General features: G+C 42.3%; 1 protein-coding gene across 9 annotated transcripts in view; it reads right to left on the bottom strand.

Annotated features, from left to right (window-relative positions):
• The window catches only part of SORCS1 (sortilin related VPS10 domain containing receptor 1), a 1,093,315-nt gene that overhangs the window by 77,585 nt on the left and 987,776 nt on the right, over positions 1-27,954 (bottom strand). For 3 of the 9 annotated variants that reach the window (XM_073595917.1, XM_073595922.1, XM_073595923.1), the window contains one exon: positions 141-1,983. The exons of 3 other annotated variants lie outside the window; for them this stretch is intronic. In XM_073595917.1, the coding sequence (XP_073452018.1) occupies positions 1,919-1,983 (65 nt within the window). In that variant the 3' untranslated portion in view covers positions 141-1,918. Of the gene's footprint in view, positions 1-140; positions 1,984-19,021; positions 19,225-27,954 lie in introns of those variants that run through there. 3 more of the 9 variants (XM_073595918.1, XM_073595921.1, XM_073595916.1) reach the window with 2 other exon arrangements.

Raw genomic sequence — 27,954 nt, 5'->3', positions numbered from 1 at the left:
CATACAAATATGTATCATATTTTATCATATCATATTTTTTTTCTACTATGGCAATCATGTAGCCAACTACCATCAAAATTGAAGCCAGCAATAATTGCTATACACTGTAACACCTGATTAGTCACAAAGAAAATACTGAATCTTTAATAAAGATTTATATCTTTTATTTATAAATGATTATATACAATTGTCTCCCCCCAAAGTGGTGATTAAACAAAGTACCACCAGATAAACTGGACAATATATGCAGATTAATCGCTGAAGAGGTGAACCCTTTTCAACAAGGGAGTGTTCAAAAAGGAACTATCCAAAACTTATATAGAACTTATATACAGGATATGCTAAACTAAACAGCCAATCAGATGAGAAATATTAAACATATATGTAAGGCCAAAACTTCTTTTTGTTTGTTTAAGATAGATTAGGGAAGGGATAAAACCTCATATCATGTAATGTTCTGCTGCCTGTATCTAGCTGTTGAGATTTCCTGCTGCTTTCTGTCATGAAGACGCCACCAGGAAAGGAGAAAACATTTCACCATAGTGACTTCCATTCCTTAAAAGTTGTCGCTTTCAGAGGCTTTCATATCAGAGGATTTTCCCTCACCTGTTGCTTTGGTGACAACTCCAAAAAAAAATGTGAGTTTTCTTTCACTTTTATAAGTCCAATAGTCACCAAGACAAATATAGAGAGAGAATCTCTTCAGTTAGGACAGCAGTCCATCCAAAACAAAAAAAACAGTATTGCCTTTACATGCACTTTAAAGCTGAACTCCAAGATAGGCAAACAGTGACTATATACAGGAGGCATGTGTATTCTTACTTATATCTTGAGGGTCTATTTATAAAAATTCCAGTTGAAAATAATCCCCGTAATGTGTCTAATATGTGTATTTCCTATGATCTTCAGCTCCCTCTAATGGCCATAATGAGACATTTTTCTGAGTGCTGTATTTCAGGAAAATACCACATTATGGCTAACAATTTTAGAATATACACATATTAGACCCATTAGGCGGATTACTCTGGGATTAATAAATAGACCCCTTGGTGTGCTTTGTGCATTTCTTCTAGATCTCTGCAGTAATCCAGTGTAAGACATTTCCTGTAATACATTCTGGTCACTGCTACTCACTCTCCTTGTGCAGGGGGACTGGTCTGGTCTCCGCCCCCTCCTGTAGTTTTCTGCAAGCAATCTGTAGTGGGCGGAGCTGCTAGGCCCCTCCCACAGCTCTGTTCTCTGCACAGCCTATGTACAGCACAGTGACGATGACAATTCTACTTGTAATATCTGGGTTTGAAAAGGCATTTGGTGCAAACAATGTAGATTTATATCTTTTGTGGCTATTTAGGAACATATGTAAATAACAGTTTTTGTGCTCGGAGTTCAGCTTTAAGAATGATATTACCGAATTCTCGCTCTCTGTGGATGCCACAAAAGATACCGTGGTGCTGCGTCAATTAGTACGCTTAAAGGTCTGCTTGCCTGAATAATGCATTTTCCATCTGGGTTGTAAAATAGATTCTTATTGCATGGAGCCAATGAAATTTACAATACATCATCCAGAAAAAAAAAAAAAAAAGAGTAATAGTTCCCATTGAATCCCATCTATTTACACACCTTGTTAAACTACCAGTGAGGTTTAACCTAGGGAAACGCTAAAAAAAAACATTTAACCCCTTCAGAACTACAGGGACGAGCAACACGTTGCGAAGCCTCTCGGTCAGTGAAAGGGTTAAAGCATGCACATGTCAATTAATCGAGTAGTTTTACAAACACGAGTGAGTTTAAAAGAAGGTAGGCATGTCCAAATTCTCCTTCCTCGTCTTCGTATTCTTCTTTAGGCTTAAAGCTTAAAAACCTCGGGATTGATCAAAGATTGGGCACAGTCCGAAAATTGCCGTTAGGAGGGTCCCCTTCACACATTTACATACGTTGGATTCTCGTTTGTGCTCTGAGTTTCAGCAACCATGGAAATACTTCCTAGGAAAATTAGAAGAATGCATTAAACCTGAAGCTTCTTCAAGAGGCTTCCCACCCAAACCAGCGTCTACCGCGGGGATTTAATAAAATATCGCTGGGTGGTCTTTCCACGCACGTAAAGTGATGAGCATGGGTTTGATTTGAACTAAAGTCAGAAGCAAGCTGTAAATCCTGCCAAATCCAATCAGCCACCGCCAGAGCATCCTCTGCCCTACACCTGCATGTAACAATGAAATGGGGAAGCTTGTGATATTATTGACCTATTTTGGCTAAATGGCTATATTTGGTCAATGGCATTGTCCAAACATGGCCATATGGCCATATTAGGTCAATGATGACATGAGAATCCCCACCCTGCAGCCATACATACCAAATGGTTGGGGAAGCTTTTGATTGACGTAATCTGGCCACATGGCCATATTTTTTCCATGACATTATCAAAATATGGCCATGTGGCCATATTGGGTCAATGATGTCACAAACATCTCCACCCCACATGTAACAAAGTGGCAGGGAAGTTTATGACATACTGTAATTGACCTAATATGGCTAAATGGCTACATTTGGCCTTTGGCATTGTCCAAACATGACCATATTAAGTCAATGATGTCATGAGCATTCCCACCATGCAGCTGCACATAAAAAAAAGCAGGGATGTTTGTAACATCATTGACCTAAAATGACCACATGGCCATATATGGTCAATGACATTGTCCAAATATGGCCACATGACCATATTAAATCAATGATTTTTACGAGTGTTCCTACCCTGCAGCCATACATACCAAAGGGTCGGGGAAGCTTGTGACATGATTGACGTAATCTGGTCACATGGCCATATTTGCTCAATGACATGAGAATCCCCACCCTGCAGCCATACGTACCAAATGGTTGGGGAAGCTTTTGATTGACGTAATCTGGCCACATGGCCATATTTTTTCCATGACATTATCAAAATATGGCCATGTGGCCATACTGGGTCAGTGATGTCACCAACAACCCCACCCCATATGTAACAAAGGGGCAGGGAAGTTTGTGACATCATTGACCTAATATGGCTAAATGGCTATATTTGGTCAATGGCATTGTCCAAACATAGCCACATAGCCATATTAGATAAATGATGTCATGTGCATCCGTACCCTGCAGCCGTACCTACCAAAGGGTCGGGGAAGCTTGTGACATGATTGACATAATCTGGCAACATGACCATATTTGGTCAATGACAATGTCCACATTTTGCCACCTGGCCATATTTGATCATTGATTTCACAAACATTCCTTTCCAACACCCATACATAACAAAGGGCAAAGGAAGCTTCTGACATCATTGTCCCAATATGGCCACATAACCATATTTGGTCAATGACAATGTCAACATTTTACCATCTGACCATATCAGGTCATTGATGTCACCAACATCCCCATCCAACAGCTGCACATAACAAAAAGCAAAGGAAGCTTCTGACATCATTGTCCTAATATGGCCAAATAACCATGTTTGGTCAAAGACATTGTCCAAGTATGGCCATGTGGCCATATTTGCTCAATTCTGTCATGAGCATCCCCGCCCTGTAGCTGCACATAAAAAAAGAGGGGGAAGCTTGTGACATCAGTGACCTAATATGATCACATGGCCATATTAAGTCAATGATGTCTTATGCATCCCCACCCTGCAGCTGCACATAGCAAAGAGTCCATATGACATGAGCATCCCTGCGCCAAGGCTGCAGGTAACAAAGGGGAAGATAGAGACATCAATAACCTAATATGGCCTCATGAACATATTTGTTCAATGCTATTGTCCAAATATGGCCATGTAGCCATATTAGGTGAATGATGTCATGAGTATTCCCACACTTCTGTTACATGCAGCTGTGGGAAAGAGAATGCCCTGGCAGAGGCTGATTGGGTGCTGATTTGGCAGCAGTGACAGCTTGTTTCTGGACCATGCCCATGCATGTAATTTTGCACATTACGGGCAACAATTAGCTGCATTGATGGTTAGAACTGACAACGAATGTATATTGTCAGAAAGTTACAGCGTATCTAAAACCAAGTACAAAACACCTTGACAGTTATTAGATGTGGCCGCTGCATTCGTTTTCTTTTTTCAGGCTAAGACCATTTTCAGTAAGTACAGAACACTGTTGATCCTGCTAGAAATGTAGTGTCCTTGTCACTTCCTGTGAGCTGAACTGAACCCTTTAATAGTCATCCCAGGTATATTCTGTTGACTACAGAACACCATCCTTATATAATGTTGATGAGGAAAGGGAAAACAGTTTGTAGTCCAAATCAGGATGATAAAGCTGCACCTTCAAGTATAGAACAGTAAGTGAGCTTTGTCACCCTAGAACAGGAAGTGTGTTACTGGAAGGAACACCCAGTGAAAATAAATGGAAAACACCTAAAAAATAGGGACATGTATTACAGCCACCACATCTAAACGCTTGCAAGCAGCACCATAATACATTTTTGGGGGTTTAGATACACTTTGAACTTGAAAGCATTGGTACAATTTGCATTTGTGTTTGTTACATTTATTGAATCCATCAAATATTTATTAAATCCCGCAGCTGGTCTTAAAAGGTCAGCCCACCCAAAGCTGATATTTCAGGGTATGGTAAATGCTGAAGAGTTAAACTCCCTTTCTGTCTCTCAGGGACTCTATTAGTGAGATCTTCCTGGTGAGCACACCTGCTGTTTCCATTCAGAAGGGTTCTCACCATCCCTGCATTTAGCTCTTAGATCTACACACCCGGTGTGCCCATTATGAGGGGACTCCACTACCACTACACTGAGTACCTGTGTCTGCACAACTGCTGTGCCCATTGTGAGGCATTACTGCCATCCCTGATTTGAGTTCTTGAGTCTGTACTCCTGATGTGCCCATTATGAGGGTCCCCCACCATCCCTGTGCCGAATTCCCAGATCTGTAAACCTGCTGTGCCCATTATGAGTGGTTTCCACCATCACTGCATTGAGTTCCCAAGTCTGTACATCCTGCTGGATGACAGGAAGAGCTGGGATTCATAAAGGCTGACAGGAACAGCAAAAATTCCCAGGTTGGTGAGATCTCACTTTTGAAATACCCAAGAGCTATAAGAAGCCTGAGGATGATTCAGCCCAACAGATTCCACCTATACCTAAAATATCAGTTTGGGAGAACCGACTGTTACAAATTTCAAGCTTACAGTCAGATCTAGTGGAAACAAGAGCAGATACAAAGATCACATAGACATAACAAATAACACACAAAGAACAGGGACATTTTGAAGAGAAGGGTAAGAGGTTCTTTATGTTGTCTTGACTTGACTTCCTCTCCATAAATCAGGAAAAGGTCCATTTCGTTTTGCTGTTTTGTTTGACCGTACTGCACTTAATGTGATTTTTATTAGAGTGATGCTACCAGGTCTAGATATGAAACTAGAAGTGCTCATACACAAAAAGTACCATTACATATGAGAACCATTTAAGCCTTGGTTGAACCCTTCCCACCAACTGTACCCTTACATGTGGTAGCATGGAGGTGGGCTTTAATGCAGTGCTGACACATATAAAGCCGCCATCGCTGCTTTGTTCTGGGACTGTGGTACTCGCAGCATTGACACCACACTCCCAGGCCACTGTTCCCAATTGAAAGCCGGTAGGACAGAATCCTGATCATTTGATCACTGTGACAGCCAATTTAAGTGCCGCATGAGATATATTGAATATATTGATATATTCCTTTCATGCTCATTTGCATGCACCAAGACTACTCCCGTTTCATCACTAAGGTTCAGCATAACGGTAGATTGTTCTTTACTAAAAAAAATTCTCAAAATTGTTTATGTGTCATTTTTGTGTCCTGTTATTCTTCCCATCCTCCACTAAGTTTAACCCCTTCCTGGATGCATAAATACCTCAAACTCACGACCACAGAATTCGCTGTTTGTACCCTTCTGGAAAATCCTCTGTGCATGGCTCACTCCTGCACATTAGCTTCCTATAGACTTCTATAGGGTCATCTCCCAATGTACTCTGACCTCAGATCACGGCCCCATAGAAGTTAACAGGGGTCTTTTGCATGGGCAGTATGCATCTGTGAAAAAATAATGGTGGGCTAGTTTGGTTTAGCTTGAGGGGGAAAAAAGATAAGTGCACTTTGCTTAAAAGAGTACATATTCTTTTAATTACACTCTATGGCCAAAAGTTTGTGGCCAGTGCCACCTGACCATTACACCTGTATGAGCTTATTGGACATCCTGTTCCAGAACCATATTCATTAATATGGAGTTGGCCTCCTTATTGCAGCTATAGCAGCTCCCACCCTTCTAGGAAGGCTTTCCACAGGATTTTGGAGTGAATCTGTGGGAATGTTTACCCATTCAACCAAAAGGACATTTGTGAGGTCAGGTACTGATGCTGGATGAGAAAACCTAATTCACAATATTCATTCCAACAATGGGGCACAGTAATGTTGGAGCAAAAAAGGGTCTTCACCAAACTGTTGTCATGGGATTGTCTAACATGTCTTAGCATTACCAGTACCTTTGACTGGTAACACCTTAACTTAGTAATTTGGAAAGAGGGACACATGTTTGGCCATATAGTGTATATCTAAAGCCAAGTTTTGAGTTACCATGCCAGATTTTTTTTCCGTTGCCTGTATTTCTCTGGGGATATTTCAGTTCCTGTCCTGGAGACACAACAGGAAATTGGAAATGTAGATGTCTGTTCTAATGACCCTTGTCTTAGAGGGTAATTTTCCAACTTTGAAGAGTTTTTCTTTTGCTGCGTACACACGAGCGGATTTTCCGTCGAAAAAAACTTGGATGGTTTTTCCGATGGAATTCCGCTCAAGCTTGCCTTGCATACACACGGTAAAGGGGTAAAAAATGTGCAGCGCTAAAAAACAACTGGTATAAAAATAATTAACTGGTGAAGATGATAATAAAATCAGAAGATGAAGTGACATATATTCAATGAAGGTTAATGTCCATAAGTGAAAATGAGGGACCACAGAGATGTCCTAATAAGTCCCGAAATGTGATCCAAGTGAAAATTAAGTGGCAATCACTGTAATCATTAAAAAAATAGTGCATGGCATAGACAGTCCACCACCAGAACCACCAGTCTCTTACCGGAAAGATTGGACTCATACAGGTGTACACCTGACGAGCCAATCAAGCTTTAAAAGGTAACCAGGAAGGCACAGTTTCATTGCATGGATGTAACCTCCAAGTGGAAGTTCAAGGTGATGCGTTCAGCAGGTTAAAACACAGAGGCAGGTCAGCTCAACCTGTTGATCTTGCCAGAAATGCAGCACCCTAGTCCCTTTCTGTGTGATTTAGAAGAGGTAAAACAAGCGCTTGTTAATCGATAAAATTACGCAATGGGAACAGCAGGCTAAATCTGACGCATTTCATCCACGAAGATATCGCCTGGGGTGTCTCCCCAGACGACCGGGGGGGGATGATGCAGCTGATCCAACTGGGGGTTGGCTTGGTGGACAGATTGTTTGCAGCCCCCCAAAAAATATAGCACCAGCTGCCACTGCACTATACCCCATAGATTATATACTATACCCTACCCTATCCAAAACTAAAGAAAAGGTTTAGGTTATACAGCCACTATGATAGATTTAGTGCTTGCCAGGATTCATCTGTAATATTATCATCTTACTGTAAAAGATAAGTGAAATACTTGCCCTTCGGATTGTATGGATTGCAAAATTGCAATATTCAGCAAGCAGTGCCAAGACTTTTATGAAGCTAAAGATATTTAATTCTTGCTTGCAGTATTTTCAGCTGTTTTAGTTTTTACTGTACTCCCAGGCCGCTAAGATATATATTGCATTGTCTAAAGGTTCCTAGTGTGCTTCCTCTTCCCTTCTCCTGGTTTATGGCCACTTACAGCCCCAGGTGAGATAATTGCTGCACTCTTGCAGCTCCGTATGAATTATACAGACAGAAGGTAGGACTGTGTATTAGCCACTATTCAATGTGATGCAGGTCCTGGGTGCATACTGCACATGCTGGGTGTTTATGCAGGAATAGAAGCAGCAGATTATCACTGTTGGGTATTCCTGGAGGGGTTGCAATTCCCTATTCTTGTCTAGTACTGCCTGTAATTAATGTTTGTGGACTTCAAATTGTCAGCATGGGCTGCTGTTCTGCTGGTATTATTTAAAAGGCTAAATAAACAGTTTTAAATTGTGATTATATCAGCACTTAGTGTTATTAGAAAGCCAGAAGCCTAAATACTTCACTTCCCCCTACCTTCTCGACCCTCTCTCTTCTCTAACTCCCTATCCTAATCTCTCCCCCTCTCTCTTTTTGTCTTCACCTCCCTCATTCTTTCTAGCCTCCAACCTCTGTCCTCTTCTTTTCCAGCATTCTCACTGTACTCAATCCCGTTTATCTCTATATAGCTTTCTTTTTGTAACTCCCTCTTCCTTCCTTACTCTTTCCACTTCCTTTCTTCCCTTGCTCTAGCCGCTCTCCCTTTTTACAGACCCTTTCCCTCTTTTTGCCCTTCCCTCTTTCAATTCCCTCTGTAGGATTCTAGTTCTTTGTCCATTGTTCTAGCCCCTTTTCCTCTTGTTAGTCCCCATACCTCTTCTTAGCTACTTTCCTTTTGTCTACCTCTTCTTCTTTCTATTACCTTTTACAACCGTCTTAGCTCCTACCTCAGTGAAAATAACCTTCTTGACCCCTTACAGTCTGGCTTTCTCTCGCAGCACTCCATGGAAACTGCCTTACTAAAATTCACTAACGATTTACTAACTGCTAAAACCAACAGCCAGTACTCCATAATCCTACTACTTGACCTCTCTGCGGCCTTTGATACTGTTGACCACCCGCTCCTTCTCAATAAACTACATTCCCTTGGCCTCTGAGATTCTGCTCTATCCTGATTCTCTGCCTAGCTATCACAGCGCTCCTTCAGTGTCACCTACAACTCTGTCTCCTCCTCACCATTGCCCCTTTCTGTGGGGGTCCCCCAAGGCTCTGTTCTTGGACCCCTTCTCTTCTCTATCTATACCTCCTTCCTTGGTCACTTGATAACAGCCCACGGCTTCCAATACCACTTATACGCCGATTACACCCAATTCTGTCTACTCCTCACCTCACTCCTTCAGTCTCCTCTCGCATTACTAACTTACTAACTGACATATCAGCATGGATGTCGCACCACTTCCTTAAACTAAATCTCTCTAAAACTGAGCTATTAATGTTCCCCCCTGCATGTGCCCCCCTCCATGACTTTTCCATCAAAATCAACAATGCAACTATCAGTCCCTCCCCTCACACCAGGGTACTAGGTGTAATCCTAGACTCTGACTTGTCATTTCAGCCCCAAGTCCAATCGTTGTCAAAAGTTTGTAGAATTCACCCCTTTTTAACAAATGAAACCACCAAGCTCTTCATTCACTCCCTTGTTATCTCTCGCCTTGACTATTGCAACTCCCTTCTCATTGGCTTGCCTCTCCAAAGGCTATCCCCTCTTAAATCTATCATGAATGCTGCTGCCAGACTTATCCACCTTACCAACCGCTCAGTGTCTGCCAACCATCTCCTCCAATCCCTACACTGGCTCCAAATCACCCAGCGAATTAAATTCAAAATACTAACCACAACATACAAAGCTATTCACAACTCTGCCCTGAGCTACATCACCAATCTTGTCTCCAAATATCACCCAAATCGTCCTATCCGCTCTTCTCAAGACCTCCTACTCTCAAGCTCTCTCGTCTCCTCCTCCCATGCTCGTCTCCAGGATTTCTCCAGAGCCTCTCCCATCCTCTGGAACTCGCTACCTCCACTGGTCCGGCTATCCCCTTCTCTTGCTACCTTCAGGCAATCCCTGAAAACTCATCTCTTCAGGAAAGCCTATCACGTCTCCAACTAATCTCCTACCACTTCCATCAGCTCATTCCCCACAGTTACAACCTTTTGTACCACCTGCCCCATCCTATTAGATTGTAAGCTCTTCTGAGCAGGGCCCTCTTAATCCTCTTGTATTTTATTGTATTGTAACTGTATTGTCTCCTTTTTATATTGTAAAGTGCTGCGTAAACTATATGCGCTATATAAATCCAGTATAATAATAATAAGCCTCTCTCCTTCTTTTAGGGCCCGTTTCCTGTTGTCCCACTTTCTGGCCCATTCCCCTCTTTCAAGCCCCTTTCCTTCTTGCTAGCCCCTCTACCTCTCTCTTCCCTCTCCTTCTCTCTAGCCCCACTCTATCTCCCTTTCTAGTTCCCTTCCCTCTTGCTAACCTCCCTACCTCTTATTAGCCACTATCCCTCTTACCTATTCTCATGGCTGTTGTTAGAAATCATACAGTTTACGATGCTTCAGTGATGAATGGACACAGGAGCGATCTGTACCGATATGACATATTTACCAGACCCTAGCTCTGCATCCTGAACTCGATCCTCCAGTGTGCTCTCAGCAGCTGCAGGCAGGAGAAAAGAGGAGGGAAGCCAGAAATACTGCTGAGGAGGCAGGCACACAGGGAGGATTGGACAGCAGATGAAGGGGGGGGCTGATACAAGAACCGATCCCCCTGCAGCGCATCCAAAGGTAGAAAGCCGACAGCTCTGCAGGGGGATCCACAAGAATCACAAGGCAGTAAAGCCGGCCCTTGTCAGGTGCCCGAGCCCTCCCTTTGAACTGATGAGGCCTGCCTGGGTCCAGTACAGGAGGGCCAGCCTATTCTATTCCATCGTCTTTTCTTCTCTAGCCCTCCTCCCTTTTTCTAGCCCCTCTGTATTTCTAGTCCCATTCTATCTTTTTATTCCTTCTCCCTTTTTCTAGCCCTCTGTCTCTTTCTAGCCCTGGTTCCTCTTTTTTAGCCTCTCTCCTTCTTTCTAGCTTGTCTCTCTATTACTAGCACACCTCTGTCTTTCTAACCCTCCTCCATCTTTCTAGCTACTTTCCTCTTTGTAGCCCCTCTCTATATGTGTAGACCCTTTCCCTCTTTGTAGCCCCTTTCCCTCTTACTTTTTAATTCCCTTGTCCTTTATTAGAGCCTTATTTCCTCTTTCTAGCCCCTGAACCCCTTTATAACCCCTTGTTCTCTTTCTAGCCTGTCTCCCTTATTTTCTCACCCCTCTCTCTCTCTCTAGCTCCGCTCTTTCTTTCTCCTCTACCTCCTTCTAGCTTATCTCCCTCTCTCTTTTTCTACCCCTCTATCTTTGTAGCCTCTCTCTCTACCTCCTTTCCCTCTTTGTAGCCCCTCTCTATCGGTTTAGCCCCTCCACCAATTTCTAACCCCTTGTCCTCTTTCTAGCCTGCCTCTCTCTTTTCCTAGCCCCTCTTCTTCTCTATATCCTCTCCCTCTTTCCAGTCCCATTTTCATGTTTTTAGCCCCCTTCTCTTTTTCTAGCTCCAATCTCTCTTACCTATTTTAGCCTCTCTCCCACTCTTTTTTTGTAGCCATCTCCCTCTTTCTAGTCCCTGTATCTTTGTAGCCCCTTTCCCTCTTTGTAGCCCTAGTTGAAGCTTCTCTTCTTCTTTCTAGCCCTTAACCCCTTTATAACCCATTGTTCTCTTTCTAGTCTGTCTCCTTTATTGTGTAGCCCCTCTCCCCCTCTCTAGCTCCACTCTTTATTTGCCCTCTCCCTTCTTCTTGCCTATCTTTATAGCCTCTCTCTCTACCTATCTACCTCCTTTCCCTCTTTGTAGCCCCTCTCTATCGTTCTAGTCCTCCCACCCATTTTAACCTCTTGTTCTCTTTATAGCCTGCCTCCCTCTATTTCTAGCCCCTCTCCCTCTCACAGTCCCATTTCCATGTTTTTAGCCCCCTTCCCTCTTTCTAGCTTCTAACTCTCTTAGCTATTTTAGCCTCTCTCCCACTCTCTATATTTCTAGCCCATCTCTCTCTTTCCAGCCTCTCCCTATCTTTGTAGCCCCTTTCCCTCTTTGTAGCTCCTTTCCCTCTTACTTCCTCTGCTGTGCTTTTTCTTGCTTCTCTGCCTCCTTCTAGCCCGTCTCCCTCTCTCTTGCCACTCTCTCACTTTTTCTACTCTCAGTATCTTTGTAGCCTCCCTTTAACTCCTTTCCCTCTTTGTAGCCCCTCTCTATCGGTCTAGCCCCTGACCCATTTCTAACCCCTTGTCCTCTTTCTAACTTGCCCTTTCTCTTTTTTTAGCCCCTCTTCCTCTCTATATCCTCTCCCTCTTTGCAGTCCCATTTCCATGTTTTTAGCCCCCTTCCCTCTTACTAGTTTCAATCTCTCTTACCTATTTTAGCTTCTCTCCCATTCTCTTCTTTTTCTAGCCCCTCTCCCTCTTTCTTTCCCCTCTTTTTAGCTCTCTTTCTTTAAACCCCTCTTGCTCTATTGATAGCCCCCCCCCCCCTCCCGTCTTTCTATGGCCCCTCTTTTTATTTTTAGTCTCTACTTTTAGTCTCTCTCTTTCAAATGCCCCTCCTCCCTTTTTCTAGTCTTTCTCCTCTCTCTTTTCTCCTTACATCTTCTTCTTTACTATTACTATAATTTTAAAGCTCCCTACTCTCTTTCTCTCACCCTCTTTGTACCCCCCCCCCCCCCATTCCTCTGTACTAGTCCCTCTCCCTCCTCTTTTTATCCCTTCCCTCTATATTTCTAGCTCTCTCCCAGTGTCTCAGACTCAGTGTTTCTCGTCCACATTGTCTCGTAGCAAATTTCTATAAAAATAAACTCTAAAAAGTTAGCTCCACAAGCTTTACAAGCACACAGATAACATGATTTTGGGATGAGCTTTGGTTTATTCGAATATCATTTTAAGTTTTCATCTTAAAAAAAACCCAAAACTTATGAAGATGTGTGCATTCCTCTGTTATCTGGGTAGGATCAGGCACCATCCATTCTGGTTACCTTGTATCTAGTTATTACAAATAAAAGCATAATTGGCTTTACAAGGACAAAGCATCCAGGCATATTAATTCTTTCTTGTGCAGCCTTTTCTTCACTAGACATTTTTTTACACCTTCCTTTAATCTCAGTTCTATAAAATTCAGACAGTCTAAGCCTTACATTTGCATTTGGCTGTTTCAGCTGCTGTCCTTGGTGCTGATCCTTTAATATCTTGCTGAAAACACTTTAAAGGGTTTCAAGTTATGCAGCCAATGGTACATTATGACTTTGAAACTGTGATAATGTTATATGAAATTCCCCCTCCCCCCACTCAATGTGTTCATGGGTTCAAGCATCTTAAAGGAGATTTGAGAGCTGAATTAATTAAAAACAAATGTGTGTTGCTGCCAACAGCATGTGTGTCTTCGCTATTTTATTTTTATGTTTTTTTTAAGGGGAAAATAACGTACCTTTGTTAGAATTTAGAAATTGCAGATAACTGACTTTGATTTAAAAATAAAATGCATTGTAACCTGAATGTTAGGCCTACAGAGAAATCTAAACAGAATTTTATTGTTTTATTTTATTTTATTTTTTCAAGGTATAGTGATACAAGAAAAGGGAAAACAAAAGCAAAAAAAGTATTTCACAAAACAAAAAACAAAAGCAAAAAAACAAAAACAAAAGTTTCTTCCAGTGTATTACAAGAAATTGTACTACTGGAACAACACAATGGGGGTGATTTACTAAAGGCAAATCCACTTTGCACTGGATGTGCACTTGGAAGTGCAGTCGCTGTAGATCTGAGGGGGACATGCAAGGAAAATAAAAAACAGCATTTTTGCTTGTAAATGATTGGATGATAAAAGCTGATGCAGAGCTTCCCCCTAATTTCAGATCTACCCCTCAGAGCTAAAGCGACCGCACTACCAAGTACACTTCCAAGTGCACTTGCAGTGCAAAGTGTATTTGCCTTTAGTAAATCAACCCCTATATCAGCAAAATAACTGCACTCCCAAATTGCCGACATGAATCTAGGCACACATGTGTAAACAGACCAGATTACAGTTTATACCAGTCCACCCAAATCTGCCATCTACAAAGCTTGTAGAATTGTATTTTTTTTATATACTAAAATACCTAAAATAAATTGATCCACTGCTTTCCAAAGGTTTGTGGACACTCCCCCAAATTATTAAGGGTTTCCAGTGAAGGGTGCTGTTAATGTTATATTATACCAAGATATTTTAGACAGTTGGGCAATTCTAAGTTTGTGGTAACAGTTTGGTTAAGGCCCTTTTGTTCCAGTATGACTGTGCCCCTGTGTACAAAGCCAGCTCTATGAAGATATGCCCCTGATGACGTCAGTTGGTGATGAAATGCGTAGGATGGGACAGTAACATGTGATGTCATCATACCAGATGCCGTGGCCATCTTGCGAATATTTCAATAGGCATTTCTCTGTACATATGTGAGTTTATAAAATAACTTTAACTAACAATTAAAATAACTTTTTAATACATAGTATTTCAGAGTTACTGCACTAGGGAGTCTATTATATGTTTTTATGAGGTTTGATCCAAATGCTACCAAGGCGAGCAATCCAAGTGTGTGTGGTGGGTATTGTGGACATCTTGATGGCTCCCTTAAAAAAACAGCCGATAATATTAGTATCTGAGTGTCTTAATTCATGGAGATCTGGAGGATCACTGTGGTGTGGCTGAAAACAGATCTAAGAGACCCGGGATATTATCATTTTTAAAGCACAATTGACCAATCTATCTAGTGAGGGTTATTGTAGTCCGGTAAGTGGATTATCATCTTTAAAGCGCAATTGACCAATCTATTTATTGAGGGTTATTGTAGTCCGGTAACCGGCGTGATGACATCACATTATCACTGTGGTGGTGTGCGGATCTCTATCATTTTGAAAACTGATTTAGGACTTCTCTCTAACACCTTCTTTGTGGACTTTCTGTGGACAATATGGTATCTATATATTTTTAGCACTGCACATGTTTCTAGAGAAGATATGGTTTGACAAGTTTGGTGTGAAGGAACTTGAGTGAGGCACAGAACTCTAGCCTCAACCTTACTTAAACACCTTTGGGATGAATTAGAAAAACAGCTATGAGCCAGGTCTTTTAATCTAACATCAGTACCTGCCCCTCAAATATTATTTTCACAAAATGGGCACAAATTCCCAAAGACACACCCCAAAATCTTGTGGAAAACCTTCCCCAGGAGAGTGAAGGCTGTTGCACCCACAAAGTTGGGCCAATTCCATATGTTATGCCAGTGATTCTGGAATAGGTTCTCCAACAAGCTCACATAGGTGTAAATTTCAGTTGATGACTTGCAGGTACTTGAGTGGCCTGCATAGAGAATAGACCTAAACCTCCACAACTTTGGGATGAATTGGAAAACTGATTGTCATTTAGTTCATCTCAACCAACATCAGTACATGACCTCAAAATCTTCTTTTGGTTGAGTGGGCACAAATTCCCACAGGTCCATTCCAAAATCTTGCAAAAGGCCTTCCCAGAAGAGTGAAGGCTGTTATATTTACAGAGGTGAGCCAACTCCATATAATGTCTATGATTTTGAAATGGGACGTCCAACAAGCTTTCGTTTTTGCCATTTGAGTCCCATCAGAGAGATTTCTCTTCACTTCCTGAAGAAGAAAAATGATGGAACCCCTGGTTGTCACCAGGGTCACCAAAACTAGTGTCCCCATTAGAAGATGTACCTCTATTCCTGTTCTGGTGAACAGAAAAAAATAATTAAATGTTTTCTTCCCATTGCACTCTCAGTGAAGCAGGACAAACAGAGAGGGTGAATCTCCCTAATGGGGGCCCAGACAGCAATAATTCCCCCTACTGTAGCCAAAACTAGAAAAAAAAAAGTTGGCCTTTAGTTATATTTTAAAGTCCAACTCTGGTCTTGGGATTCCCACCCTCTTCCATTTATAACCCACTGCCTTTGAAACACCCCTGCACCTTTAATAAAAAGAGTATACATACAGGCAGTTCCCGAGTTACGAACACCCGAGTTACGAACAACTCCTACTTACGAACGGCCTCAAATGCCGACCACTTGTGCTCCACGCTGGTCCTGGATACCTCCGGACACATCCCATACTGCAGTACTACATGTACTGCATGGCCAGAAGAGCCCCAGATAACATAACAAGCGCCCGGAACATCCCACATCCATGCACAGGCGGACGTTACACTTACGAATGCAGTGTTCTGACCAAAAGTTACACTTAGAAATGCAGTGTTGCGACTTAGGAACAACTTCGACTTACGAACAAACCTACAGTCCCTATTGTGTTCGTAACTCGGGGACTTCCTGTACCTTTTTTCCAGGTGTCTTTGCCCTGTTCCGGTGGTGTCACAGATTCTCTCAAGTACTCAGTGGTACAGTCATGGGCTTTAAAGCCCAGCTCCAGACAAAACTGTTTTATTTTCTTATATAGAATGGAAAACGATTAGAGCCCCTGTAAGGTTTATATGGCCATCTATGACCCTACTGGGGAGATTCACCCCTGTAGTCTTGTCAAGACAACAAATACTGGGAAATCTCTTCAATGGGGACACGAACAAAAACACATCAGTTTTTGCAGCGTGGAGAAGAGTTAGAACTTCTGACAATGTTTGTATTGATGTCTGGGCCTTCCGTTCCTAGTGTACTGGTTGATTGTCTTGAAAATGTATCTAAAGCCCCTTTTCTAGGATCTGTAGTAAAAAAGACTTTGGGTGCTACTCCAAGTTTCAATGTCCAGGTCCGAGGACTTGCACTAAAGGGTTGGGAAGAGCCTGTCCTGGCTCAGTACACACAGTAGGAGAGTAGAGAACCCACAACTGCAGCACACCCCCGGCAATAATAAGGGTAAAATCAGTCTCAGCCCAGCACTGTCCAGGCCTTGTCCCCACCAACGCATTTTGCCCTGCCCCCAGGGCTTAGTTGTAGAACTCCATGAGTAAGACCCGGGGCAAAGTGAGACGCTTGAGGAGGCGTGGCCTGGACGGAGCTGGGCTGAGATGGCTTTTACTCTTGTTATTTTCGAGTTTTCTTGGTGTGCAGTGATAGTGGGTTCTCTTATCTCCTTTTTATTGGATAATGTGTGGAAGGGTTAAAACTATGACAGGTTTCTATTAAAAATGGAAACTGAAGAGCCACACCACAATCCACAGTTTCCAATGTGTTTTATGGGTCCAAAACATCTCTTTCATAGTGGCTAGAAAAAAACATAAGGACATCTCCATATCAGTACACAAAGTCTGAATGAGTGTGACTTGTATAGCGCTACCTATGCGATCTGAATCGCCTCAGGGTGCTTTTTGCCGTCGGTGTCCATCTGCGGTATAGTGCAGTCCTTTGACCTATGGGGTCCCGACGAGCTTACAAACACATGCACATATTTGGCCAATGTTAATTAATGTGATCTAATTAACCTACCAGCATGTCTTTGGAGTGTGGGAGGAAACCGGAGTACCCGAAGGAAACCCACGCAGGCACAGGGAGAACATGCAAACTCTAGGCAGATGGTGTCGTGGTCGGGATTTGAACCAGCGACCCTAGTGCTAACCACTACACCACTGTGCTGCCCTAAGTCTGTGTCTAAACTGGAGAGATTTACCCTCTCTATTGTCTAATACAGGGGTCTCCAAACTTTGTAAACAAAGGGCCCGGTTACTGTCCTTCAGACTTTAGTGGGGCCTGACTGTGGACATTGGGAGTAGAAAAGGTCCTGACATAAGTGGGAAAAAATAATGCCCCATCGTTTGTTTCAGTGGGAGTAATCGTGCACCTTCATTAGTGTCATTGGAAGGAATTGTGCCCCACCATTGGTGTCATTGGGCCCCATCGTTGGTGTCACTTGGAGAAATTATGCCCCATCATTGGTATCATTGGGAGGATTTGTGCCCCATTGTTGGTGTCATTGAGAGGATTTTTGGCCCTTCATTGATGTCAGTGGGGGGAATTATGCCCCATTGTTGCTATCAGTAGATGAAATAGTGCCCCAAGGGCAAGCTAAAAGCAAACAAAGGGCTGCAGCTGGCTCCCAGACCACAGTTAGGAGACCACTGGTGAAAGTGATGGGGTTGTCACCAGAACAGGAATAGTGGTAAAACCATCCAACAGGACACATGCTACGGTGAAAATGATCAATTTGGAAAGATTTCATCCCATTTCCTGTTGTGTCTACATAACCATTTTGTGCTGTATCCAAAAAGAAAAGGAATGAAGGTTTCAGATTTAGATACACTTTAAGTACATCTTCTGCCTGCATTTGTGCAATTGCCTGATTGAGTCCCATCCGCCGCAATCCTCCCAGCATCCAACTGTCCTTTTCTTCAATGAAGAGCCATCAGTCAGTATTTGCCATATTCATAGTACAGCCAGTGATATATGTGTTTAAGCCAATCACTTTTGAACACACTTTGTTTCCAAGTGGGGAATCATTCATTTTATCAGTAAACATTTCTAGGTCTACATTCCACACACTGCAAATTAGCCTAAAATTGTAATTTACATAACCTGGCATTTGCATCGGATCCGGATAATGATGATTACTCTAACAAATTATTATGACTCTTGGAAATAGCGAGATGAATGCTGTACAATGAGTGGTGAATGCAGATGAATGTAAGGGGTCTATAAAACATTTGTTGCATAAATGTCAGAAGCATTCGTGCAATCTGAACAAAATGTCCCGTAATTTTTGTAAGAGATTATTGCCTGTATAATTAGCTCCTTTTAGTAGCCAAAATGCAATGTAGTTTAATTAAAAAAACGATACTGCCTTTTTGGCCATTAGATGTAGCTGATCATACAGGAATTAATATCCTTTTTTATATTAATAGAATTAATGTAACAAAAAATACGGGACATTTCGTTCAGCTTGTACGAATGCTTCTGACATTCATGCAACAAATGCTTTATAAATAAACCCCTAGGTTTATAAATGAGTCCAGACTGACCTGGTGTTTGTATATATGGATTATGATTCCTGAATTTAGGGTTTAAAGTGAGTCTGAGCTTTGATCAAGCAGGGCAAAGCAGCAAGTTCACTTTAATGGCAGACCCTCCAGCCGCACATACTCTCCTATCCTTTGCTCCCCTGCTGTTCTGTTATTTCAGGAAAGTGAACTGAAATGCCTGGAACTTTCAGGTATGGAAGAGCATGTGAATCACTCACCTTCCTCCCATGTGACAGTGCTGGTGTTTGGTGGTTGGTCCTTTAGGTACCTAGTGCTGTCACATGGGGGCGGGGTGACTTGAAGCTTACACAGGATTAACTGTCTTCTCTCTTGGCAGCCAAAAGGAGTCGCAGGGCAGTGGAGGGAAGATGAGTATGTGCAACTGATGGGACCAGCATGACAGTGAACTTGTCGTTCTGCCCTGCATGGGTAAAGCACAGGTTCATGTTAATATCCGACTGGCCACTAGAGGGAGACTTTACAAATCAGTGTATAAAATTCAATTAAAATAAAACTAAAAACAGCTTAAAGGCAAACCAAATTTAAATAAATATAATAGGTTTAAATATGCTTTCCCTGAAAGCACACTTTAGTGCCCCTTTAAAGTGACAAGTGCCCAAAAAGCAGCCTGAAAAAGAAGACCTGCTACCACTGCAAGCATCATTAGGTGCCATTAGATGTGCATTAACTACAGTCTTTTTTTCTGAGCTTCTGGAGCATTTCCAAATCCTCCAAAGAAAGACTTCCTAAAAAATGGAGGCCCTCACTAGTATCCAACAATGCAATGCTGGGCTAAGTAACCTATCAATAGGCCTATTCCTTGTCAAGTGTAATGCTTGGGGTGGTGGGGCGCATATGCTTAGACTTTTAGGAAGTCGACATTTGCTTTGGTAGTTCGGAGGTCAACTTTGAGGGTCCTAGAAAACAGAGGTATGTATAGACACCTAGTGGTGCCAGCCCTTCTAGGCATGCATTATATTTTACGGTCCAATCACACTAGAGTGTTTTGTTAATGTGCCTTATGGTACAGGTTAACGTGCTTTGGGTTAGGGCAACCCATTCATTATGGATGGTCTGTCAACACACCACAACCGATGAAAAAAGTGCATGACCCTTTTTTAACAATGAAGCACACCACAATGCAAGATAAAGGCTCTGCTGTACAATGCATTGGGGTGCCATTCACAATGAATAGCATTGCAATGCACCACACATAGAGCAGGGGCATTGCCTTGAATTGTGGTAGCGTTCCTATTGTAGCATACATTGATACACTGAATGAGCCCTTAGTGTTTTTTACATTGATGGATAAATACACTAGCTGAGTTTGTGTTTTTTAATTAAACTGTAACTAAAGCTAAAAAAGATCAATAGTCAACTATCCCACTGATCTTCTCTCTCCTGCAAAGTAATGGCCTCTATCAAAATCTTCACATTTGACACTTCTGGGTGTGTCGGATAACTGCATCTCCTTTGGTTCCATCCACCAGCCCCTACAGCCCCAGTCCAGAAGCGATGTGGGGCCTGGAGAATGGAACCATGATTCATGGCCAGAGCATGCATCCATCACACTCCAAAAACTGCCTAGACCTATAATCTGCCATAACTCTGCAAGAGAGCAGAGATCCATGGAATGGGTACTGGGATAGGTTAGTATTGATAGCTCTTTAACAGGCTGATTATTGGGCACTGTTTTTGTTGTAGAGACAAAGTCACTTTAAAGTTGAACTCCAGGACCTATTCAAATGGTATACTATTACCCTAGCTTGGTACAATGTAGGTATACATTACTCATACCTAAGGGACCGATGGGGTACCTGAAAATCGTGGTAGTAGTTGGTACTACTACAGTGAGAGTCACAATCCTCTGGTCCTGATCAGGTTCTATGTGAGCGGCTGCCACCTTAAAAACTGACTGCAGGGGGTCATTCGCTTAGCACTGCCATCATTAATAGATCGCCTTGTATTATATTTAAAGAATACAAGGCGTTCTGTAATTGGATGGTGTGAAAATTGTGCCATCACTGCCCTTACTTTCCCCATTGTCCAATCAGAGAACACCTTGTACAAAGCATTCAATAATTGGGGGCATTGCTGAGCAAGCAAGCCCCTGTGGTCAATATGTAGAGGGAAAGGCGCTTGCATAGAACCTGAGCAGGACCCAGAAGATTGTGGCTACCACTGTAGTAGTGCCAACTAATACAGTGATTTTCAGCTTCCCCTGCAGCCCATCAGGTATGAGATATGCATATTTGCATATTGTGCCAAGGTGGCCCAATGTAACTATGTAATAAAGACCATATCTGGCATTAAGCTTTATTCAAACACCTCTCCATCATCCTGAATGCTGTCCACTTAAAGAGGACATGCCAGGATAGAAGCTACCATGACTGTGTAAGCTCCAGTATGGTCATTCCCTTCCTTGCATCTTCTGACCTCACTGGATGAATACTTGGTTTGAGCTAGTGGTGCACTATATCATAAAGCAAAGGTGAGTGGGAAAGAATTTGTTTCTTTTAAAGATTTTAAAGTGTTACTAAACCCAGGACCTTGCTTTCACTATATTCTGCCTCCTACAGTACACAGAACATGGAAATGCAATTATCTTAGCAAATATAAACTGCTAAATATCTTTTCTCATCAGCCGTATATAAGCAGTCTTGTGACTTCTATCAGTGTCCAGTTAAAGCTTGTAGGAGGCGTTTTCGTTCTCCTCTGACTGTCCTATGAGGCTATAGGACTCCTGACCCTCTGTCTGGACAGTGCTGATTGGACCTGTGCCGATCACATGCACCCTCCCAAGAAAAGAAAAAACTCTCTAGCAATACACACCAAACTGAGCATGTGCAGAGTGACTCCAAAGGCTCTGTCTTATCAGGAGATGGATTGGGGACAGCAGAAGAAGAGGAGGATCAGAGAAGCAGCCTTTTTACACAATGTGGATGATTAACCCCTTAGGTTTCACAGTGAGTATAACAAGCATATTTACTGCATATACAGACTGATTTTACTGTTGTGGGTTTAGTAACACTTTAAGTTTTACATTTTAAATAGAAAATATTAAATTAAAAAGACAAACAAAAGAAAAAAAACTCTTAAAACTCACATGTAGCACAAACAGCACCTAATTTTGGGAGGTATATGATATGAGGAGCAGCTAACCTGCTTCTGAAAATGCTAGTCTCCAGGTTATTCTGCTGACTGTATGCCTTCATTATTTTCAGAGTCTCTAATGCCGCGTACACACGAGCGGACATTACGGCGGACTTTGCCCGGTGGACTTTTCTATGTACTTTCCGACGGACTTTCTGAATGAACGGACTTGCCTACACACAATCCACCAAAGTCCGTCGAATTCGTACGTGATGACGTACGACCGGACTAAAACAAGAAAGTTCATAGCCAGTAGCCAATAGCTGCCCTAGCATGGCTTTTTGTCCGTCGAACTAGCATACAGACGGCGGACTTTTCGACCGGACTCGATTTCAACGGATAAATTTTAAACAAGTTTCAAATCTAAGTCCATCCAACTTTTGAGAAAACAAAGTCCGCTGGAGCCCACACACATCGAATTGTCCGACGAAATCCAGTCCGCCGGGCAAAGTCCGCCGTAATGTCCGCTCGTGTGTACGCGGCATAAGGGGTCTGTTTATAAAAACAACCGCTGAGTGAATGTCTCAGCTTTCACATAGCCATTGCAAATAATCCCATTATTTTGTCTAACATGTTTACTTCCTATGATTGTCAGCTCCATCTAGTAGCCATAATGCACTACTATATTGAAATACCCCAATCGGAAAAATACCATAATATGGCCACTAGCTAAAGCTGATGATAGCAGGAAATAAACATATAAGACACATTACAGAGATTAATTGTGATGGCTGTGCAGATGCTGAGGCATTCACACAGCAAACCTTTTATAAACGGACCCCTGAGTATACAGATCAGGACTTGTGATGCTTGTTCTATGACTGAGATTTAGAAAGCATTGAAGACACAGACAACCAGACAACTAGCATCTAAATCTGGCTACACATACAATTTTCTTGTTCGGTTTCCTTTAGATTTACCTTCAACTATGTAGTGCAAGGGCCTGCCTGATTGCATACAATTCTAAAGTGTTTAGGTTTGAGCTTGTATGATATGGTTTTGGTAAATCTGTACAAGGAAATTGTATAATGTGTAGCCAGCTTAATGCTTTTTTATCACAGGTTGGTCAAAAGAATAAAATACAGTGCCTTGAAAAAGTATTCACACCCCTTGACATGTTCTACATTTGTCATGTTACAGCCAAAAACATAAATGTATTTTATTGGGATTTTATCTGATAGACCAACACAAAGTGGCACATAATTGTGAAGTGGAAGGAAAATGATAAATGGTTTTCAAAAATGTTCACAAATAAATATGTGAAAAGTGTGGCGTGCATTTGTATTCAGCCCCCTTTACTCTGATACCCCTAACTAAAATCTAGTGGAACCAGTTGCCTTCAGAAGTCACCTGTTTAGTAAATAGTTTAGTAAATAGAGTCCACCTGTGCATAATTTAATCTCAGTATAAATACTGCTGTTCTGTGAAGCCCTCAGAGGTTTGTTAGAGAACCTTAATGAACAAACAGCATCATGAAGGCCAAGGAACACACCAGACAGGTCAGGGATAAAGTTGTGGAGAAGTTTAAAGCAGGGTTAGATTATCAAAAAATATCCCAAGCTTTGAACATCTCACAGAGCGCTGTTCAATCCATCATCCGAAAATGGAAAGAGTATGGCACAACTGGAAACCTACTAAGACATGGCCGTCCACTTAAACTGACAGGCCAGGCAAGGAGAGCATTATTTAGAGAAGCAGCCAAGAGGCCCATGGTAACTCTGGAGGAGCTGCAGAGATCCACAGCTCAGGTGGGAGAATTTGACACAGGACAACTATTAGTTGTGCACTCCACAAATCTGGCTTTTATAGAAGAGTGGCAAGAAGAAAGCCATTGTTGCAAGAAACCCATAAGATGTCCTGTTTGCAGTTTGTGAGAAGCCATGTGGAGGACACAGCAAACATGCGGAAGAAGGTGCTCTGGTCAGATGAGACAAATATTGAACTTTTTGGCCTAAAAGCAAAATGCTAACGCAAAACTAACACTGCACATCACCCTGAACAAACCATCCCCACCGTGAAACTTGGTGGTGGCAGCATCATGTTGTGGGGATGGTCAGAGTTGATGGGAAGATGGATGGAGCCAAACACAGGGCAATGTTAGAAGAAAACCTGTTATGCCACGTACACACGAGCGGAATTTCCGTTGGAAAAATCTTGGATGGTTTTTCCGACAGGAATTCCACACAAGTTTGCCTTGCATACACACAGTCACACAAAAATTCTCTGAACTTTCGACCGTCAAGAACACGGTGACCTACAACACTACGACGAGCCGAGAAAATGAAGTTCAATGCTTCCGAGCATGCGTCAAATTGTTTCAGAGCATGCATGGTTTTTTGCGCGTCGGAATTGCGTACAGACAAACACATTTTCGGATAGGAACTTTTTCCGACCGAAAAATAGAGAACCTGCTCTCAATCTTTTGCTGGCGGGAATTCCGCCAACAAAAGTCCAATGCAGCATACACACGGTCGCAATTTCCGACCAAAAGCTCTCATCTGAGTTTTGCTGGCGGAATTTCCGATTGTGTGTACGGGGCATTAGAGTCTGCAAAAGACTTGAGACTGGGGCGGAGGTTAACCTTCCAGCAGGACAATGACCCTAAACATACAGCCATAGCTACAATGGAATGGTTTAGATCAAAGCATATTCATGTGTTAGAATGGACCAGTCAAAGTCCAGACCTAAATCCAATTGAGAATCTGTGGCAAGACTTGAAAATTGCTGTTCACAGATGCTCTCCATCCAATCTGACAGAGCTTAAGATATTTTGCAAAAAAGAATGGGCAAAAATGTCACTCTCTAGATGCACAAAGTTGGTAGAGACATCCCCAAAAAGACTTGCAGCTGTAATTGCAGAGAAAGGTGGTTCTACAAAGTATTGACTCAGGGCGTTTGAATACAAATGTATGCCACACTGTTCAGATATTTATTTGTAAAAAAATTGAAAACAATTTATCATTTTCCTTACACTTCACAATTATGTGACACTTTGTGTTGGTCTATCACATAAAATCACAATAAAATACATTTACGTTTTTGGTTGTAACATGACAAAATGTGGAAAATTTCAAGGGGTCTGAATACTTTTTCAAGACACTGTAGGTAGCAGTGGTAGTTCTGATATGTTAATCATGACATGTCCTCTTTTAAAGTCTGCTTGAAGTTTCGGTTTAAACCAGCTAAATACATTACAGGTGCATCTAAAGAAAAAAGCTGCAAAAAGTCCTCAAATTGTTTTATTTAGAAAACAGCCTCAGCCTAAAAGCCTTTCCACTGCCAGCATGTTACAGAGAAGGGATGTTGCTCTTTGTTTGGAAGCTGTGATCTCTCTGCAGATGTCCAACATGCCCCTTGATGAATCAAAGCTAGAACCCTCCAGTCAGCAGGAAACCTGAACTTTTACTGATGTGCTCTGACTTATCAGGGGGAATGTCAGACCTCTAGATAGGGACCACTGCTTCCACTCTGACACATGCTGGCAGAGGACAGGCTTTTCTATTCAGGCTGTAGCAGCTTTACAAAGAGAATAAAATAAAAGACTTTGCACATTTTTCACGTACCTGGAATGTATTTGATTTAAACTAAAAGTTCAATTGGGCTTTAATTATGGCCATTACGTGTATTTCACATCAATTCTGGACATTGCTCAATGGGCATAGTGCTTTTTTTATTATATAATATCATAAGGCTGCTTTGTTGAAGGTAAAAAAAAAAGTCTGTGTCCTCTACAACAAAGTGAACAAGCAGCAGCTTCTAAAGCGAGGTGCTTCGATTTCTAATAATGAAAGGGAATTTGAAATGAATCTTTATTAAGCCCTTTTCATGGCTTCTGTAGCGGCTCCTCCTGAGCTGGCTTATTTGGTTTAATGTGATTCATTCATTAATTCAGGATCAGAAGTGACTGCCTGAATTATGACAATCAGTCTTGGTTAGCAGTCCTTTTTCCATGTTCGGAAGCACCCAGCAGTGGGGGGGCCAGGGGCTGGGGAGCTCCAATTACCTGCACGTCTCGGGGGTTAGCTAGGAAAACAGGTAGGGTGACAAAGGGAATATGTAATAAAGATTACACAATCACAGGGATTCAATAACATTTTGCAATTTATTTTTTTTGCCGCAATGCGCTAGTTTGCGACGTTCCTAAAATTCTAATTGCCTGTTGGATGCTCGGTGAGAGGGAGTTAACATTACAAGCATTGGATAATGTACTCGGTAGGAGCAAAGAAAGCTTGGTTGGGCATAAACACGCTAATGAGGAGAGATATAACCCTAATCCTAACCCTAGTTTGACTACAATGGGGCAGTTGACGGTCACAGCAATTCTCCAATGTGTTTTTAGTGCTGCCTTAGTGGTCATTTATGAACATGTTCAAGGGTGGCTCCAGTGAATCTACTAAATATACAGAGAAAGCTATATATAGTAAATATTTTAAAGAATAGCTATATTTTTAGTTTAGTTATCCTCTAAGTTACACTAGGGTTCCTCCAAAGGTTGCAGTTTCTGCCTCTAAAATGCGTTCCTACTGACACCATTGATCTTTTTAGCTATATGTAAGGGGGTAATTCTTCCCAATGACCACAATTGTAAGGAGCATTCTTCCCAATGACCATCACACTAATGTATCTTGAGTTGTAAGTACAGTAATTTTGCAGCAGTGGTTCCCTGAGATCGGAACGTTATTTAAGGGTTCCTCTGTGTTAAAAAGTTTGAGAAAGGCTGACTTACACACTCCTTCCCAAGTCTTATATACTATATAACCAAATAGCTAATGGTATATGGACATCCCTCCAAATGATTGAGTTAAATCTTATCCAGTGAAGGGTACTGTTAATAATACAACAAACAAAACCATTCTGAAACCTTTTTGCACCATCTTGGGAATGGACATTTTCAGTTCCACCATGACATGGTTTGACCAATTTGGTGTGGAGGAATCCAAATGGCCTGCACAGCATCCTAACCTCAACCCTACTGGACACCATTGGGATAATTTGGAACACTGATTCTGAGCCCGGTTTCTTGGTCAAAATCAGTACGTAGGCAGCAGGTAGAGCAGGTTCCCTTTTAAAGTGTCTTCTTGCCCAGGCTGGGAGGTTAGGCAGGAACAGGGAGGAAGGTGGGGCAGACAAGAGAGGAAGAGAAAAAGGCAACATCTGCATGCTGAGCTCCTGCTTTACCCCCTCTTGCAGGAGGGCAGGGTGTCCTGGGGTTCCCCATCCTAACCCAAAGAGAGAGGACCTTGGAAGATGGTTCACCCCTGTGCCCCTTCCATCCTTAGCCAGGGGGAACATTATGCCGATCAATCTGCAGGGATACGAGCTGCTACCGGCAGGGCCTGGGACCAAGTGTCCATTCATTACTGGAACTGCGTTGATCTATTGAAGCCATGTATCGTTTAAGAACATTAAGCACATCCAGCTTCGTGGTGCCTTTATTCAGTAAGTATGCTGTTCTGAAGAGTGTGAGAGAGTTTTACTGGTGTCCCCTGGCTGTCGGGCCTAAAGAAGGTGCCCTGTGACTGGAGCCCCTGGGAGTGAAGGGAATGAAGCACATAGCCAGGAGGGTGGATCGGAGGTCAGTCTCTGCCCGCCACCAACACATCGGGCAAAGTTCTGTTTGCTCTGAAGGTCAGTTCTACGTTAGCTGCTGTCTATGGCCATGTGCGAGGCAGCCCGCCAAAAAGTACCTGACCTCATAAATGCACTTCTGGATGAATGGGCACAAATTCACATAAACACAATCCAAAATCTGGTGGAAAACCTTCCCTGAAGAGTGGAAAAGGAGGGGAGAGACTCTATATTGGCTCCTATGGTTTTGAAATGGGACATCAAACAAGCTTATATATGTAGGTGTGATGGTCAGCTTTTCTCAAACTTTTATACTCATATAGTATATTCACCTATCCCTGGAACCTCCAATGTCCCCACTGGAAGCCACACCTTCCTCAACAGTTTCCAATCTCTATTTATTCCTATGGAAAGGCTGTCCAAAATCCTT

Source organism: Aquarana catesbeiana, linkage group LG08 (genome assembly GCF_042186555.1).
Source record: "Aquarana catesbeiana isolate 2022-GZ linkage group LG08, ASM4218655v1, whole genome shotgun sequence".
NCBI lineage: Eukaryota > Metazoa > Chordata > Amphibia > Anura > Ranidae > Aquarana > Aquarana catesbeiana.
The sequence above is the reverse complement of the archived record's forward strand: the minus strand, read 5'-3'. Positions and strand labels throughout refer to the sequence as shown.